This window comes from Lynx rufus, unplaced genomic scaffold, assembly GCF_022079265.1.
Source record: "Lynx rufus isolate CCGP_SWC_20201006 ecotype Redwood Valley unplaced genomic scaffold, mLynRuf1.p SCAF_18, whole genome shotgun sequence".
NCBI classification, from domain to species: domain Eukaryota; kingdom Metazoa; phylum Chordata; class Mammalia; order Carnivora; family Felidae; genus Lynx; species Lynx rufus.
In genome coordinates, this window is record NW_025814832.1 from 218,341 (window position 1) to 233,850 (window position 15,510).

At 54.5% G+C, this 15,510-nt stretch overlaps 1 protein-coding gene across 6 annotated transcripts in view; it reads left to right on the plus strand.

The window, feature by feature from the left end:
• The first annotated feature begins 1,323 nt into the window (after positions 1-1,323).
• Positions 1,324-15,510, plus strand: part of ATP2A3 (ATPase sarcoplasmic/endoplasmic reticulum Ca2+ transporting 3) — a 33,874-nt gene continuing 19,687 nt past the window's right edge. For 3 of the 6 annotated variants that reach the window (XM_047080583.1, XM_047080577.1, XM_047080578.1), the window contains exons 1-7: positions 1,325-1,597; positions 12,169-12,186; positions 12,466-12,548; positions 14,058-14,162; positions 14,351-14,489; positions 14,781-14,861; positions 14,953-15,038. In XM_047080583.1, coding sequence (XP_046936539.1) covers positions 1,480-1,597; positions 12,169-12,186; positions 12,466-12,548; positions 14,058-14,162; positions 14,351-14,489; positions 14,781-14,861; positions 14,953-15,038 — 630 coding nt within the window. In that variant the 5' untranslated portion in view covers positions 1,325-1,479. Of the gene's footprint in view, positions 1,598-11,899; positions 11,925-12,168; positions 12,187-12,465; positions 12,549-14,057; positions 14,163-14,350; positions 14,490-14,780; positions 14,862-14,952; positions 15,039-15,510 lie in introns of those variants that run through there. The other 3 variants (XM_047080582.1, XM_047080579.1, XM_047080580.1) reach the window with 3 other exon arrangements.

Consider the following 15,510-nt stretch of genomic DNA (forward strand, 5'->3'; position numbering starts at 1 on the left):
ACAGCATGCCTGTGACCATGTCACTTTGGCCACCAGCTGTTTGTCCAAGTGCAGATAAAGCATACACTCAGAGTGTCTCAATGCTTAAGGAGGCATAGTGAAGATCAGACAGAGGAGGAGGACCACATTCTATGCGGGCAGGGAGAGATCAGGAGCTGGGGGGTACACACGGTCGGATAGGGGTCAGCAACCAGGGCCAGGCTGAAAGCTTGGGCTTGTGTGCAGTTGCAGTATCTGGAAAGGCTTTCTGGCTGCACAGGAACTCACTGTAGGGTTTAGGGTTTGAACAGCTGGCTGGGTGGGCTCCATCTGGAATCTATGACCTTGTGCAGCCAAGGTGGATCCCAGGGGCTGAAGACGGCAGAGGCCAGCTTGGGAGGGGGTGGGGCGTAAGAGGGCAGATGGATGAGACTGGATGGCTCTTAAGCTGAAGGGGGTGCCTGGAGTAGACTGCTCTCTGCTCCTTCTTTTGATGGGGTGAGTGGTTTCTGCCTTCCCACAGCTCGATTCCCTGACCTGCAACTCCTTCTCTTGGCACCCCTTAGAGAGGCTGGAACTCAGGGAGCGCTGGAGTGGGGGTTCCTAGGTCCCTCCCCATCCCTGACTCAGGGTCACTCTCCCTGGGGACCCTGGCCAGAGGCCTCCACCCCAGCCCCTCAGGCCTCTAGGGAGCCCCACCCCCACCTTGGCAGATACATTTCCTGCTGGGGTAAGACTGTGAGTCTAAGGTAATGAGACTGATTTTCTTTCTCATACACTGGTTCATTGTTAGAGGTTCGGTTGTATGAGGAATAACCATGCATCGCTGACCATTTGGAAGAGATAAAGAAAGCACAGACCTCAAAAGAAGAAAACATCAAGTAATCTCCGCAGTAGTTGCGCTTATTCACAGGCTTTTGGGTTCTCTCTAGACCCAGGGTCCTCCTTTGCATAATTCAAGTTCGGGGATAGGAAGCCATTCTATGGACACCTCCATTTTGCAACCCCCCAGGACCCAGGAAGGCTCAAAAGAGGACAGCCCTGAGAATCGTGCTCCGCAGCCCGCCGCAGCTCTCGGCCCTTGGTGGCGCCCAGAGCCCTGAGGACAGGGGCTGCGGCCCCTCCCGGACACGCCAGGCGCGCTCCCCGCAGGAGGCCTCAGTTCCCCCTTCCGCAGAATGGGCTGGCGGCCCAGCCTCTGCGCCCCGGGGCGCTGCGGGGGCGGGGCGGGGAGGCAGCGGGCTCCTAGGGCTGCCGGAAGGGGTGTGAGTGCGGGGGCGGGCTCCACGCCGCCCCGCCCCGGGGAGGGAGCCCGGGGCGCTGCATCCTGGCGGGGGCCTCCGCCGCCGCTGCAGCCACTGCCGTCGGGAAAGGTCCCGGCGCGGACATGACCTCGCGCGCCGCTCTCCTGGGCGGGAGCTCCCGGCGCCCAGCGCAGTAGCCCCGCGAAGAGGCGGCGGACTCGACGGTGCAGACCGCGCAGAAAACCAGGCGGGCGGCATGGAGGCGGCGCACCTGCTCTCGGCAGCCGACGTGCTGCGCCGCTTCTCGGTGACGGTCGAGGGCGGCCTGAGGCCAGAGCAGGTGACTAGCGCGCGAGAGCGCTACGGCCCCAACGGTGAGAGCGTCGGCCTGGCCAGGGAAGCGGGGACCCGCAGTTTCAGTTTACTCCCCTGCGCCGCAAAGGGGAGCGGACCTCTCCGGTTCCAACCCTCGGTTACCGCAGGCGGGCCGGAAGCGAGGGCTCCAGAAACTTCTGCAGATGCTCTTGGGGCACTCGGACGGGCTGCGCGGCCACCTTCGCGTGGGGGTGCAGGGCGGGTTCCGGGTTTAGAGACCTGACTCCTGGCTCCCCTTCCCCAGGCCCAGGGATCTGTCCGGACCTTACAGGCTCTCCACATCCACTCCCCACCCCATCCACTCCCGCAAGCTTTAATCCACCCCCATCCGCGGCCAGCGCTGGGTTCCGGTCCCGCACTGCAACCTGCCCCCATTGTGCAAAGGCATTCGCCGACCTCAGCTGACCAGGGACCAACAGGGACTCTAAGACCCAGCCTCCCAGCTGGCCCAGAGGGTCTCCCCTGAGGGCTCAATAAACACCCAGAAGGTGCAATTTGTCAGCTGGCAGCCTTGGTGCCCCCACCCCCACCTTCAGGTCTTCCTCTTTCTGCAACCCAAGGCGGATGTGGCTGGCGGGAGGGAGTCGGTGGGGGCTTTGAACTGCTTAGGCGGGAGACCTACCTCCCTGGGGGTGGCAGATTCAAGGCCTCGCTCAGGGAGTTGCCAGGATAGGCCTTGCCCTCCTGCGTGACCATGACCGTGACCAGGAGCAGCACCTGACTGCCGCTGGGCAGGGAGGGAGCGTTTATGCTGTTGCTGTTTGGGTGGAAGTGGTATCATTTCTTCTTATCTTCTAAGGAGTTTGGGATTCTCCATCTGCCAAAAGGCACAAGTACCAGGTACTACCCAGATGTGGCCCAGGCACACAGGTGGAAGATGGAGGGGTCCCCTCCTCAAGTCACTTCCAGTCAGGACTTGCCACCCTCTTCATTCACCCCCAGGGTACTGTGCACAATTTTTGGGATCCGGATGGAAATATACCCCCACTCCCCCAAGTGCAACCTGGACCCACTTTGTTTTAGGACTTGGGGCCTCACCCTTTCAGGGATCCCGGCCAGCCAGAGGGGAAGGTGCTCTGGCCTGAGTGTCTTACTGCTCAGGGATGGCTTGAAAATTACAAAGAGCTGTCAGAAAGGGAGCTTTGGGTTTTGTATTGGCTTATGAAAACCACCTCTTATATAAATATTATCTTTCTGGAGCAGAAATCCTTTTCCAAAAAAATTAGTTGCTATATTTAGTTGAGCTGTGGGAGGAACTAGGGAGATAAATATTATTTAATATCCTCCATTAGTGACTTGGCAGCGAGGGTGTCATTGCTGCAAGAGGACAGGGCAGCAGGACTTTTCCCCCAACCCTGGGGTGGGGGTGGGGATGGGGGTCAGGGCAGCAGGTCTGGGGTTTCACAGCCTCTTTTGTGCCACTGTGGCCTCCAGCTTGGGAGTCCTGATTCCCAAGGAAAACTGGAGATCTAGCCCTTGGTTCTGCCTCCAGAAGCCCTGTGTGACCCTAGTGTACATCCCTCTTCTTTCTGGCTCCCATGTGTTCATTGATCCAGGAGAGGAGAGGCTGCTTAAGAAGGAGGGAGCCTTGGGGCGCCTGGGTGGTGCCGTCGGTTAAGCATCCGACTTCAGCCAGGTCACGATCTCGCTGTCCGTGAGTTCGAGCCCCGCGTCGGGCTCTGGGCTGATGGCTCAGAGCCTGGAGCCTGTTTCCGGTTCTGTGTCTCCCTCTCTCTCTGCCCCTCCCCCGTTCGTGCTCTGTCTCTCTCTGTCCCAAAAATAAATAAACGTTGAAAAAAAAATTTTTTTAAAAAAAAAAGAAGGAGGGAGCCTTAGTTCTCCCCCATATTATTTTGTCTAGTGAGGGGCTTTGGGGGTGACCAGTCCACTGAGCATCTGTGTGAAGTGATAGATAAGGATGTTGATGTGGTGTGTAGGTCCACAAAGAGGTGGATGTGCTTTTGGGGGGTGGTAAGTAGGAAAAGTTGGGGGGGGCACTGATGGGGTCCCTGGTTCCCTTGTGCTTTGATAGTGGTAATAATAAAAGGTAATGTTCACCGAGCACTTACTATGTGCCAGGCACTATTAGCACTTTTCATCTCTTATTTCTTCCCCAAAACAATTCTGTGAAAACAGCTGTTGTCATTCCCATTTTGCAGAGGAGGTAACTGAGTCACCAGAAGGTTAGACAGCTTGCCCAAGGTCAGATAATATTTGGTGGAGCTGGTCCTGGGTACCTGTCCCTCTCTAGCCTCCCTTTTTCTGTCTGTAGAAGGGAGTCACTGGTTCTACAGGCCTTGGGCCCCTGATGGTGGCTGTGCTAGGAGGTGGGTCAATTAGGCAGGAGCTATCCCAGCAATGCCCCCAGCCCTCACAGGGCCCTAGAGATCCCTCAGATCACTGATTGGCTCCTTCTTCAGGAAGCATTCCGGGACTCTGGAAGTCCTCAGGTTAGGAGAGGGGAGCCAGCTGCCCCTTCCCGCATCATGCTCTCTCCAACCAGCCCCAGCTGAGGAGGAGTCATCTGTGTTCTGCAGTTTCTATGGGCACTGGGGAGGTCTTTCCCTCTTGGGTAACCTGGAGTGGTGTCTACTCGTTTCTGGGATTGGGCTGACAGAATTTTGAACCTTAGCTCTGCCCCATTCACAGCTGTGCAATCCTGGATAAGCCACTTTTCCTCTCTGTGCCTTGGTTTCTTCGTGAGGCCGTAATAGGACCCATGTCTTGGAGTTGCTTGCGAGTGTTTGTGTGCACCAAGCCATCCCTCCTGGTAGCAGAAGAGTCTGGGCCAGGATCTGGGCCAGCTGGGTGGTGGGGTGGGCTAAACCTACAGGTGGAGGGAAACACCCCAGGGACAAGTGTCTTCCCCCACCCCAGGAGTCTGTGCACCTGCAAGGTCGTTAGTGCTGGAAACCACAAGGAAGTCATTTGCTTAAGTCCTGAAGTTTGCAAATTCTGCTGGTAGAGGGAGGAAGGGAGGCTGGAAAGCAGGGGCTGGGGATCCTGTCCTCCTACCTTCTCTAACTCCTCCCTCCTCAGAGCTGGGGGATGGGCCTCAGCAGTGCTGTGAGTCTGCCAGCTGGGAATGCCCCATACACACAGAACACAGCCTCTCCCAACCCCAGTGAACAGATGTGTCCTCTGAAACCCCAACAGGGGAGTGCACAGGAGGCCCCTGGCCCAGCACCTCTCGAGAGTGTGCCCTTCCCAGCAGGTCCCAGAGGTGCCCAGGACTCCATTTCTTTGGGGGGCTTTCTACATCCTTTCAGTTTATTTTTTTTTTTTAATTTTTTTTCAACGTTTTTTATTTATTTTTGGGACAGAGAGAGACCAGAGCATGAACGGGGGAGGGGCAGAGAGAGAGGGAGACACAGAATCGGAAACAGGCTCCAGGCTCCGAGCCATCAGCCCAGAGCCTGACGCGGGGCTCGAACTCGCGGACCGCGAGATCGTGACCTGGCTGAAGTCGGACGCTTAACCGACTGCGCCACCCAGGCGCCCCTCAGTTTATTTTTTGAATAAAAATGTACACACAGTACAACATTCAAAGGGTTAAAAGGTACAGTAAAGTCTCCCCAGACCTGTCCAGCCACCCAGTATTCCCAGGGTCTTGTGTCTCCTTCCCAAGGTATGCTGTGTACATACTCCTTTGGACCCTTATGATTTTTTTTTTTTCAACGTTTATTTATTTTTGGGACAGAGAGAGACAGAGCATGAACGGGGGAGGGGCAGAGAGAGAGGGAGACACAGAATCAGAAACAGGCTCCAGGCTCTGAGCCATCAGCCCAGAGCCCGACGCGGGGCTCGAACTCACGGACCGCGAGATCGTGACCTGGCTGAAGTCGGACGCTTAACCGACTGCGCCACCCAGGCGCCCCGACCCTTATGATCTTTTTCACACGAAAGGGAGTGGATCGTGAGTGCTGTTCTGCCCCTGCTTTCCACGTGATAATCACTCTCAGAGATGGTGCCTTGTGGAGCATCCTGGGGCTTCCTAGTAGCTATGCAGGGTTTCATGTGGCTCTTCCGGTATTTCTTCACCTGGCTTTTGGAGGGGACTGTGATTGTTCATAGCCTCTCCTGTCACACGTCACAAGGCATATTCTTGTCCCCACATCACTTCACACACTTGTCAATATTGCCAAAGGATAAATTCCTAGAAGCGGAGTTGCTGGGTAAAACAGCATGTGTACTTTACATTTTGACAGCTATTGCTGAATTGTTCTCCATAAAGTTGCACCTGTTGACCTGCCTGTTTCGTCACCCCTGCACCATTGCCATGCATCACCAGACATTTTGATCTGTGCCAATCTGATGGAAAAGTGTCCTCTCATAGTTTTACTTTGCATTTCTCTGGTTACCAGTCATGTTGGGCCATTTTCCATGTATTTTGGAGCCATTTGATTTTCTTGTGTCCGTGAATGGGCTGCCCATCACCTTTGCTGGATGTGAGCCAAGGCAAGAGGCAGGACTGTGTTGGGCATGTCCTACCAAGCAGGCCAACACCTGAGGGCCCTGGAGAGCCCAGTGATGCGGAAGTCAGGCAAGATCCCAGAAGGTCTGGGGTGGTTCCTGTTCAAGGGAGCTAGGGAAAGGGCTCTAACAGGAACTGGAGCCTTCCATCTGTACATTGGATACAGCGGCCCCAGAGCTGCAGGTGGGAGGGGTGGCTAGATTTAGATTATTGCCAGTCATGTCTGGGCTGTGACCTTATCTCCTGCCTTCAGCCCGGGCCCCAGTTGGCTGCTGGAACTCAGGAAACCCATGTGTGTGGCCGTAGGAAACTTGGCCAAGGGGTGTGGGGCCAGGCAGGAGGAGGGGGTGAGGTCTGAGTGGTCCACCTTGCTGGGTGGCTTCAGGAAGACTTGTCCTTCCTTGGCCTCAGTGCCCTCCTCAGTGCAGACGTGGGATCCTGAGATTCCCCTGAAGGCCTTGCAGGATATGAAACGATTCTTGAATCTGAGGAAAGTGTGGTTTCCCTACAGGCATGGGAAGTTCCAGGTCTCTTAGGTCCACCCTAGATTTCATGCCCACTGGCCCCCTTGGGCAGCCTTGGCACTCCCCCGCCCCCACCCCAGGAACAGCATCCCCTCACACCAGGAGCTCCCTGAGGCAGGACCGAGTCTGTCCACACCATGCTGGCGTATAGACGTTAAGCAGACCCTTTGCCTGGGTTTTCTACTGCCAGATCAGCCAGGTAGTCTGTAGGCCTCTGCATTTGGGGAGCTGCTTCCCAAGGCCCCCTGGAGGGCAGGACCATGTTGTCCACTCTAGATAGGTCCTAGAGACCCGGACAGGGCCAGGTGAACTGGGTGCGGTCTGCCCAGTGAAGGCGTCTCCCTGATTCTGCAAGTGATAACTTAATTGCCCTGTAAACTTACTTTTGAGGAAGACCTTGGCGAGCTCTTGCCTCTCCAGGCTGGAATCAACAATTTAGAAGTTGAAATACCAGTTTCCAATGTTTTGAGATGAGAAAAAGGAGTCAACAGGGAAGATCAGGGGAGCAGGTGATGCATGCAGCCTGGGGTAGCCTTGGCCGTATACCCCACTTCTCCTGGGCTCCAGGCTGTGGGCCCAGGGCCTTGACCTGAACAATGGGGCGACTGAGTAAACAATTCTGTGAGGCTCTTTATGGACCCAGGGGTGACTCATTCCCTCCCCGCCCTGGAAGGGCTCCCATCAGGTGGGGGTGACCGCAATACTGATGACTAGTAAGAGAAGAGCGGAGGGATGGGTGGACGGGCTTTTCCAAGAAGGCTTCCTGGAAGGCTGGGGTTTAGATGAGGAGCTGCGGAAAGGTAGTCTGCACAGAAAGAATGGCCCAAGCAAAACTTTGGAGGGGAAGAAGCTTTAGCAAAACCAGGGAAGGTAGTGGCAATTCTAAGGCATCTCACTTGGCTGGCAGATGTCCAGGATATAGGAGGATTCTGAAAGGTCAGCTTGGGGCAGATCCAGGAAGGCCCTGAAGGCCATGCTAAGGTCGGTCTTTATTCCTCAGGCCAAGGGGAGCCACCATTGGTCTGTGAGCAGGACAGAGGCAGGGTCATTCACTCATTTCCAAACCTTTATCGAGCACCTTCTATGTGCCAGGCACTGCTCTAGGTGCTGAAGACACTGCACTTGACAAATTACTACTGGCATGGAGCTTACGTTTTAATAACCAATATTATAGCTAATATTTACTGAGCATTTACCATGTGCCGTGCATGTTGTTTAATCTTCACAGTGACTTCAGAAGTAGTTACTATCATTATCCCCATTTTGCAGATGGGGAAACTGAGGCACAGAGGGGGATAATTGACTTGTCCATAGCCAAAGAACTATCAAGAGATAGAGCATGACTTGAACTTAGCCCTCTGGACCAGACTCCTTGCCCCAAGCCATGAAGCTTCTCTGATCATATACTCCCTTTTGTCCTCCAGGGCCCACAGGCTATCTTCCAGGCCCCTTCAGGCCATCTGGGGCATCTTTGGGCATCTGGGGGCGTGGGCCAGCTCACTGACAGTAGTGACCTAGGGAAGGGGTTGGCTGTGAGAGTCCACCACGTACACTATTTCAGAAGAATAGTGGGGGACTGCATGCCACCGGGCTGACCCAGCTGGGATGCGGAAGGGAATAGCACTTCCTGTTACTGTCTTTGGCTGCAGCCTGCTGAATGGCACCAAGAGGTGGGCAGGGCTGGGGCATTCTCCCCATTTAACAAATGGAGCATCTGACACTGTTGAGGGCTCAGCGCACCACCCCCTCCACATGCAGCCTGAGGATAGCAAGGGGGAACCAGCATCTTCCAGGGATGCCTGGGGAGAGGCTGGGACAGTGCTTTCCTAGCCCCTGGGTTCCCTCCGTGGCCCTAGGACCCGGTCACGTGAAGGGACAGCCCCAGGGTTGTCTGGGGTCTTGGCAGGATTAGAATTTGAAGTAGACCAGGCCTGAGCAGACGGAGCCTAGTAACCGTCAAAACACCACCTGTGAGGACAGCAGAGCCTTTGTGGGCAGGGACGATTTTGGCTAGTGGCTCTGGGATCACGACGAAGGGGTGAGCTAGTCGATGGAATCAGGGCACCCAGCCTAACAATCAGGACATAGGATGCCAAGTTTTTTCAGGTGACTTTGGCTAGCGAAGGCAGTGCAACAGGGATGGGAAGGCAGAGCAGCTTAGGAGTCAGCGCAGGAGGTGCTGAGCAGGGGGTCAAGAGCCAGACTATCCGAGTTTAAAATTTTTTTGCTTATTTATTTTTGAGAGAGAGAGACAGAGCGTGAGCAGGGGAGGGGCAGAGAGAGAGGGAGACACAGAACCTGAAGCAGGCTCCAGGCTCTGAGCTGTCAGCACAGAGCCTGATGTGGGGCTCAAACTCACGGACCGCAAGATCATGACCTGAGCCGAAGTCAGATGCTTAACCGACTGAGCCCCCCAGGCGCCCCTGGACTACCCAAGTTTAAAGCTGCCACTTCGCAGCTGTATGACCATAAAGTAGTCATTCAACCTCTCTGTGCTTCAGTTATTTACTCTGTAAAAGGGGAATAATAATGGTATCTTCCTTCTCAGGTTGTTTGAGCATCACAAGAGAGTTAATGCCCAAGAGGATGCATGGCATTTGGCACGCCCAACACTAATAATTCTGCTATAATTATTCTGCTGTGGAGTACCTTCTTATATGGTCAGCATATAGTACCCACCCCATAAAGCACTTGGCACACTGCTTGGTACATAATAGGTGCTCAGTAAATGTGGTTCTTACTAATGTTAATAATGACAGCAGCCCTTCAGGGTGGGAGTGGGTACCCCATCTTCCAAAGAGGCTCAGGATCCCACAGGGAGCCAGCTGCTCAGGCAAAACTAGAAGCATGTGCACTGCATGTACAGGGACGGGCAGGGCATCTTCTGTGACCTCCTGGCTGGCTGAGCCTCCCCCAAGGGCAGTGGGTAGGTTAGAAGGGGAACCTTGTGGTAGAGGCCAGGTCTGGGGAGAAGGGGGTATCAGTCAGGATCAGCTAGGTTATGCTGCAGTAACAAACCCCGTATCTCAGTGGCTGAAAACAGTACAGGTCATTTCTTGCTCACGCTGTAGATCTGTATGTCAGTGGCAGGTCGTCTGGGGGCTTTGTGTCTCCTGTACTCTGTGATTCTGATTCACAGAGCAGACACGTCTCACGGGTTGCTGGTTGTTGTAGCAGAAGGACAAAGAGCTCCGGATCTTCACTGTCCAATGCTATAGCCACTAGCCTTGTTTGGCTGTTGAAATGTAAATGAATGAAAATTAAGTGAAATTTAAAATTCACCTACTCAGCCACACTAGTCACATTCCCAATGCTCAATAGTTACATGTGGTTAGTGGCTACTGTATGGGACAGTGCAGCTAGAGGACACTTCCATCATCACAGAAAGTTCCACTAGACAGTACCCTTCTAAATAGAGAGTCTCCTGCCACCAATTTAATGCCCCCGCCCAGAACTAACATGCATCCTTCTTTTTGTAACTTGCACAAGGGCCAGAAAGTGCAGTCATACTATGTGCCCGCAAGGTGGGGACAATCAGAAGCATTTGGAGAACAAACGGCCACCAAAGAGTGGATCCTGAGTCGGATGTTGGGTCAGAGAGCAGAAGGGGAGAACTTGACAGATGACTGAGGCAGGCAGAGGGCAGCTTGGGGGGAATTCGAGCTGGTACATGTGCCCCGGGACAATGCTTCCCAACCCCAGGCCTTGACCCTGCCCAGAAAAAATGCCCTAAGGAGTATGGTAGCCTAAGGGCTACATGCCTGACAGAGGGAGGGGTTAGGGAGACAGCAGGAGGGATTCGGGTGAGACTTATGGATAAACTCCCATTGGTCAGGAACCCTGAACATCCCCACAGAGGCGGGGGGTTCAGGAGTCTCCTGAGTAGAGCACAGCTGAAGCAGGCCGAGGTGTGCCATGAGGTTGGAAATATTCTGTGCCACGGCTGGGGCATGGCAGACATGACCTCTAAAGGACCCCGCTGGATTGGAGAACTGGCCCAGAAAACTAGGCCTGGCCCTCCCCCTGCCTTTCCTGTTCACTTCAGCTAAATAGATCAGAAGGAAAAAGTCTGTTTGATTTTAATCTCAACGCAGGACACTGGAGATTACATTTTCCACGGAAAATGTCAGCCGTTGCCTAAAATAGGACCAGAAAATATATTTTTAGGTTATGTGTTTCCCTCCTGGATTTCTGCATCCCAGTGGGCTGCTTGATACTCTCCATGGTTCAGCTGCCGGATGCCCCAGATCCTCCGAACAGGTGGTCTGGGGAGAGGCCTCCCACAGGGAGAATGGTTGCGGGTATTCGAGCTCAAAACAGGTGGACAGATACAAGGACCTGTGCCAAGAAGGAAGAAGAGGAAGGGAGAGCCAGCCTAGGTTAGAGCCTCCGAGTCCACGTTGTTGACAAGCTCCCAGGTGATGCCAGCGCTGCTAGCCCAGAGACAGGCCAGTGAGTAGCAGGGCTCAGGGAGGCTCAGTCTGGGAGGAGCCTCAGGCCTCAACAGAGCCTGACTTCAGCCCTTGGAGGGAGAAGCCCATTGGACTCCACCCTTTGAGTCCCAGCTCCTGTCCCTTCCCCTAGACTTACCTACTTGCTCTGTGACCTTGTTCAAGCCACTTTTCCACTCTGGATCTCAGTTCTTGTACCTGTGGAACAGGGTGAGCATTCCTGCCCTGTCTCCCTTTAGACTGTTGGGAAGATTCAAAGACTCCAGGTACTGAGGCAGCCGGCTCGCCTGGAATAAAAGGTCCTTCAGGAAATGGAGGAGATAAAAATAGAGCTTGTAAAGTGACAGCAGGTCCTGGTGGTGTTTGGGAACATCATTCCTCAAACTGTCCTACGGGTCACAGACCAGGCGTGTGGGATGGATCTTCATGGAGTTTGCCCAGAGTGGAGGGTTTGGGGGTGGGGGTGGGGGGGACAAGGTGAGACTCAGCCTCTAGGAACTTAACCATGGCAGGGTGCCTGGGGTGCTGGCTCTTGAGGTTGTGTCCAAGGGAACCCCCAGGTATGGGGGACTCAGCAGGCTGGCTGTGCTATAGACCTTGTCCAAGTATTCCCGGGGGAGCAGGTAAGTCAGAAGTAGCCTGAGCTAAAATCAAGTAAAATTTTAAATTTTACTTAATTTTCATTCATTTAAATTTGAGGGAGGGGCTACCTTGCCATGGCCATAGAGGACATTGAACAGGATTGGGCAGCCGTCTGAGAAAGAGCAGTGCAGGGGAGCTATCAACTCACTGGTGACCTTTGGGGTCCCTTCTCTTCAACAGTTTGCTCAGTTTCTCTGTGCAGTGGAGGAGGGTCTAGAAGGACCCATGTCCCAAGGTGAGCCATGCCATACCAGATCTTCCTCAATCAGAGTGGGATGAAGCGAGGGGAGCAATGGAAGCCTCTGTGCTCAGACCATCCATTCTGTGACCTCAGAGAGCTGTGGGGACATCTCTCAACCATCATGGTGGTCTGGGTAGGCATAGTGGGGAGGGACTGCTGAGACTCCTCCACGGCCCCACTGCATAACCCGATTATCTCTTGTCTCCTCATGGCTCCTGTGACTGCCTGGATCCCACAGAGCTCCCCACTGAAGAAGGTAAGGGTTGGGCCAGGGTGGGCTGCAAGGCCACAAGGCAACATTCTTGGGCCATTCACTGTCAGGTTGTAGCCTTCCCTCTCCCCAACAGAGTGAGGCTTGGCCAAGCACCGCCCCCCCCCCCAGTATCACCCACCTGTGCCTGTAGGGCCTCAGGCTCTCAGTCTTTAAATAGTATGGAGGGAGTGGGCCAGGTGGTCTCTGAGGCGGTGCCAGCTCTGAATGGGGGCAAGTCACTTGGTAAGGAATCCAGGCTTCACCTAGTACTCCGGTTCTCAGGGAAGTCCCTGTGGGAGCTGGTGCTGGAGCAGTTTGAAGACCTCCTGGTGCGCATCCTGCTGTTGGCTGCCCTGGTCTCCTTCGTAAGTAAGGCCCCCGTCCCACAGCATCAGTCTTCCTGGAAGGGAAGGCTAGGTCGGGGCAGTGCTCAGAGGCCCAGGCTCTGAATCACAGGTCTGTCCTCTTAGCCATGGGCATCCCTGGACCCCTACACACCTCTTGCCTTGCTCAGACTTCAGCTTCCCTCAAAGCCTGCCTCCCCAGTGGTATTCCCTAGTTGTGACAATCAAATGTCTCTCGGGGTACCTAGGTGGCTCAGTTGGTTAAGCATCTGACTCTTGGTTTCAGCTCAAGTCATGATGTCACAGGTTCATGGGATCAAGCCCCGCGTTGGGCTCTGTGCTGACAGGACAGAGCCTGCTTGGGATTCTTTCTCTCTCTCTCTCTGCCCCTCCCCCCTCATGCGCATGCATGAGTGCACACATGTGCTGTCTCTCAAAATAAATAAATAAAACATTAAAAAAAAAGTCTCCCTATGTTGCCAAATTATCCCTGGTGGTGGAGAGCCCTTTCCATGGTTCCCAATGCCCCACAGAAGAATTTGGACCTTAACCTCTTACAGCTTCTCTGTGGCTGCTTCTCCCTTTACTCTTCCACTATTTTCACTGCCTGAAACCCTCCTGGACCTGTAGGATCAGGGGCCCAGGGTGGAGCTGTGGGGAGGGGGGGGGACAGTGATTGTCACTGATGGCTGAGCAGCAGAAACCCAAGGGTAATGCAGGGAAATGGCCCCCTGGGAGTAGACACAGTTCCTGCTGTTGGCCCTGTGCCCAGCAGGGCCTGGGGAGGAGACCTCATGTAGGTAACATGGAGTGCGGGGCAGCGGGGGCCCAGCCAGCTGTATCTGGCCTTCCTGGCAACTGTCCTTGTAGAAACTGAGGACTCCTCCAGAGAAAAAAAACCCTATCTATGCAGGTGCCTACAACAGCTTAGCCAAAAGGGCGCTGATACTCCTCTACAGTACAGATGGACACACTGAGACCCGTGGAGGGGAGTAACAAGTACCCACTTGGGCCAAGAGGGGGGAATGGGACTTTAACCAGGTCTTTTGCCTCCAGGCCTGGACTCTGACTGAAATTATGCTTCTCTGGCCAGTGGACTTCAGGCATTAGTCCGCAATGGGATCAGCTGGGTTTGTTCAAACATAGACTGTTGGGGCCTCACCCCAGGCTTTCTGACTCAGGAGAACTGAGATGGACCCTGAGAATTGCATTTCTAACAAGTTCCCAGATGCTGCTGCTGCCGCCAGTCTGGCATCACACTTGGAGAACCACAGCTGGGCACGCTGGCAGCTGTATAACCGCCCCTTGTCCTGAAAGTCGGCTGGGTGGGATGTGGGCCATGACAGTCACTAACTGCAAGAGCTGAGTGTTCTAAGCCAGAGCCTCAGAGCAGCCCTCTCCAAGCCCAGGGCGCCCTGGGGGGATCTCTCCCAAAGCAGGAGAGCAGACAGGAGATCCGGGGTGTGAAGGAAACGGTGAGCAGACCCCGGCGCACAGCATAGCCCCAGCTCACCAACTCTCACTCCATAGGTCCTGGCCTGGTTTGAGGAGGGCGAAGAGACCACAACAGCCTTCGTGGAACCTCTGGTCATCATGCTGATCCTCGTGGCCAATGCCATCGTGGGCGTATGGCAGGTGGGAGGTCGAGGTGGGCTGGACCCTGGGGTGTCCCAGCTGCTGGATGTGACCGCCACTTGGTGTTAGAGTGCCGCTGCAGGTCCTTCTGCTTCTAGCTGTATCCCAGGCCCCAAGGGTGTCATTACAAGGGGTCAGCCAGCTAGGGGCAGTGGGGACAGACCACCTACCTGCCTCGTATTCTGCAGGAACGCAATGCTGAGAGTGCCATTGAGGCCCTGAAAGAGTATGAGCCTGAGATGGGTAAGGTGATCCGCTCGGACCGCAAGGGGGTGCAGAGGGTCCGCGCCCGGGACATCGTCCCTGGAGACATCGTGGAAGTAGCAGGTACACTGGGGGCCTCTTTTCATTATGTGATGCTGGTGAGCCCATCCCTCCCTTTGTCCCCATCTTTCTGGCTGTATACACAGAGCGGGGTGGCTGCTGGATCCCTCCAAAGCTTTTTGGCCAAAACCCCGTTGGACAGATATGGAGACTGTAGGCCAGGGAGCAGCACCTATCTCAGGGATCACAGCTCAGGCCCTTGCCTCTCAGCCCCAGCCTTGGTTCCTGGCAGCTCTCCTGGCTTTGCTAGGGGGTGGTGCCTAAAGCCACACTCAGCCAACTCTCTCCCCACAGTGGGAGACAAAGTGCCTGCTGACCTCCGCCTCCTCGAGATCAAGTCCACCACTCTGAGAGTGGACCAGTCCATCCTGACAGGTGAGGCCTGGAGGCTGGGGCTGAGCAGGGGCTAGGTCAGGGGGTGGGGGTGTCTTCACATAAGGCTTCTCGTTTCTGATTCCACAACCAGGTGAATCCGTGTCTGTGACCAAACACACAGATGCTATCCTGGATCCCAGAGCTGTGAACCAGGACAAGAAGAACATGCTATTCTCTGTAAGTCCCTGGGATGGCTGGATACTACTAATAAAAACAGTAACATTTAGATGAATCAGTTAAAGCCCTACAAAAAGAACTTCATCGATTATTGACAATATGTACAAATTTATGGTATTAGTGATAGCTTGTGTTTACTGAAGGCTGTGTGCCTGGCACTATTCTAAGCCCTTTACGTGTATTTATTCCTCACACTGCTTTTGAAATGAGTACTCTTATTCTTCACATTTTCCAGCAAGGAAACAGGCATAGAGAGGGTAAGTAAATTGTCCAAGGTCGCACAGCCAGTGAATGGCAGAGCTGGGATGTGAACTCAGACGCTCGGAGTCCAGAGCGTCTTACCTGCTAGGCTTTACCCTGCCTTAATCTATAGAGGGACAGAGCTAGCCTATAATTTCCCAGTGGAGACGCCTCTAGAGAGAAGATGGTTGCCAAAGTGGTGGAGTATGGCAGAAACAGTTCATATCTCAGA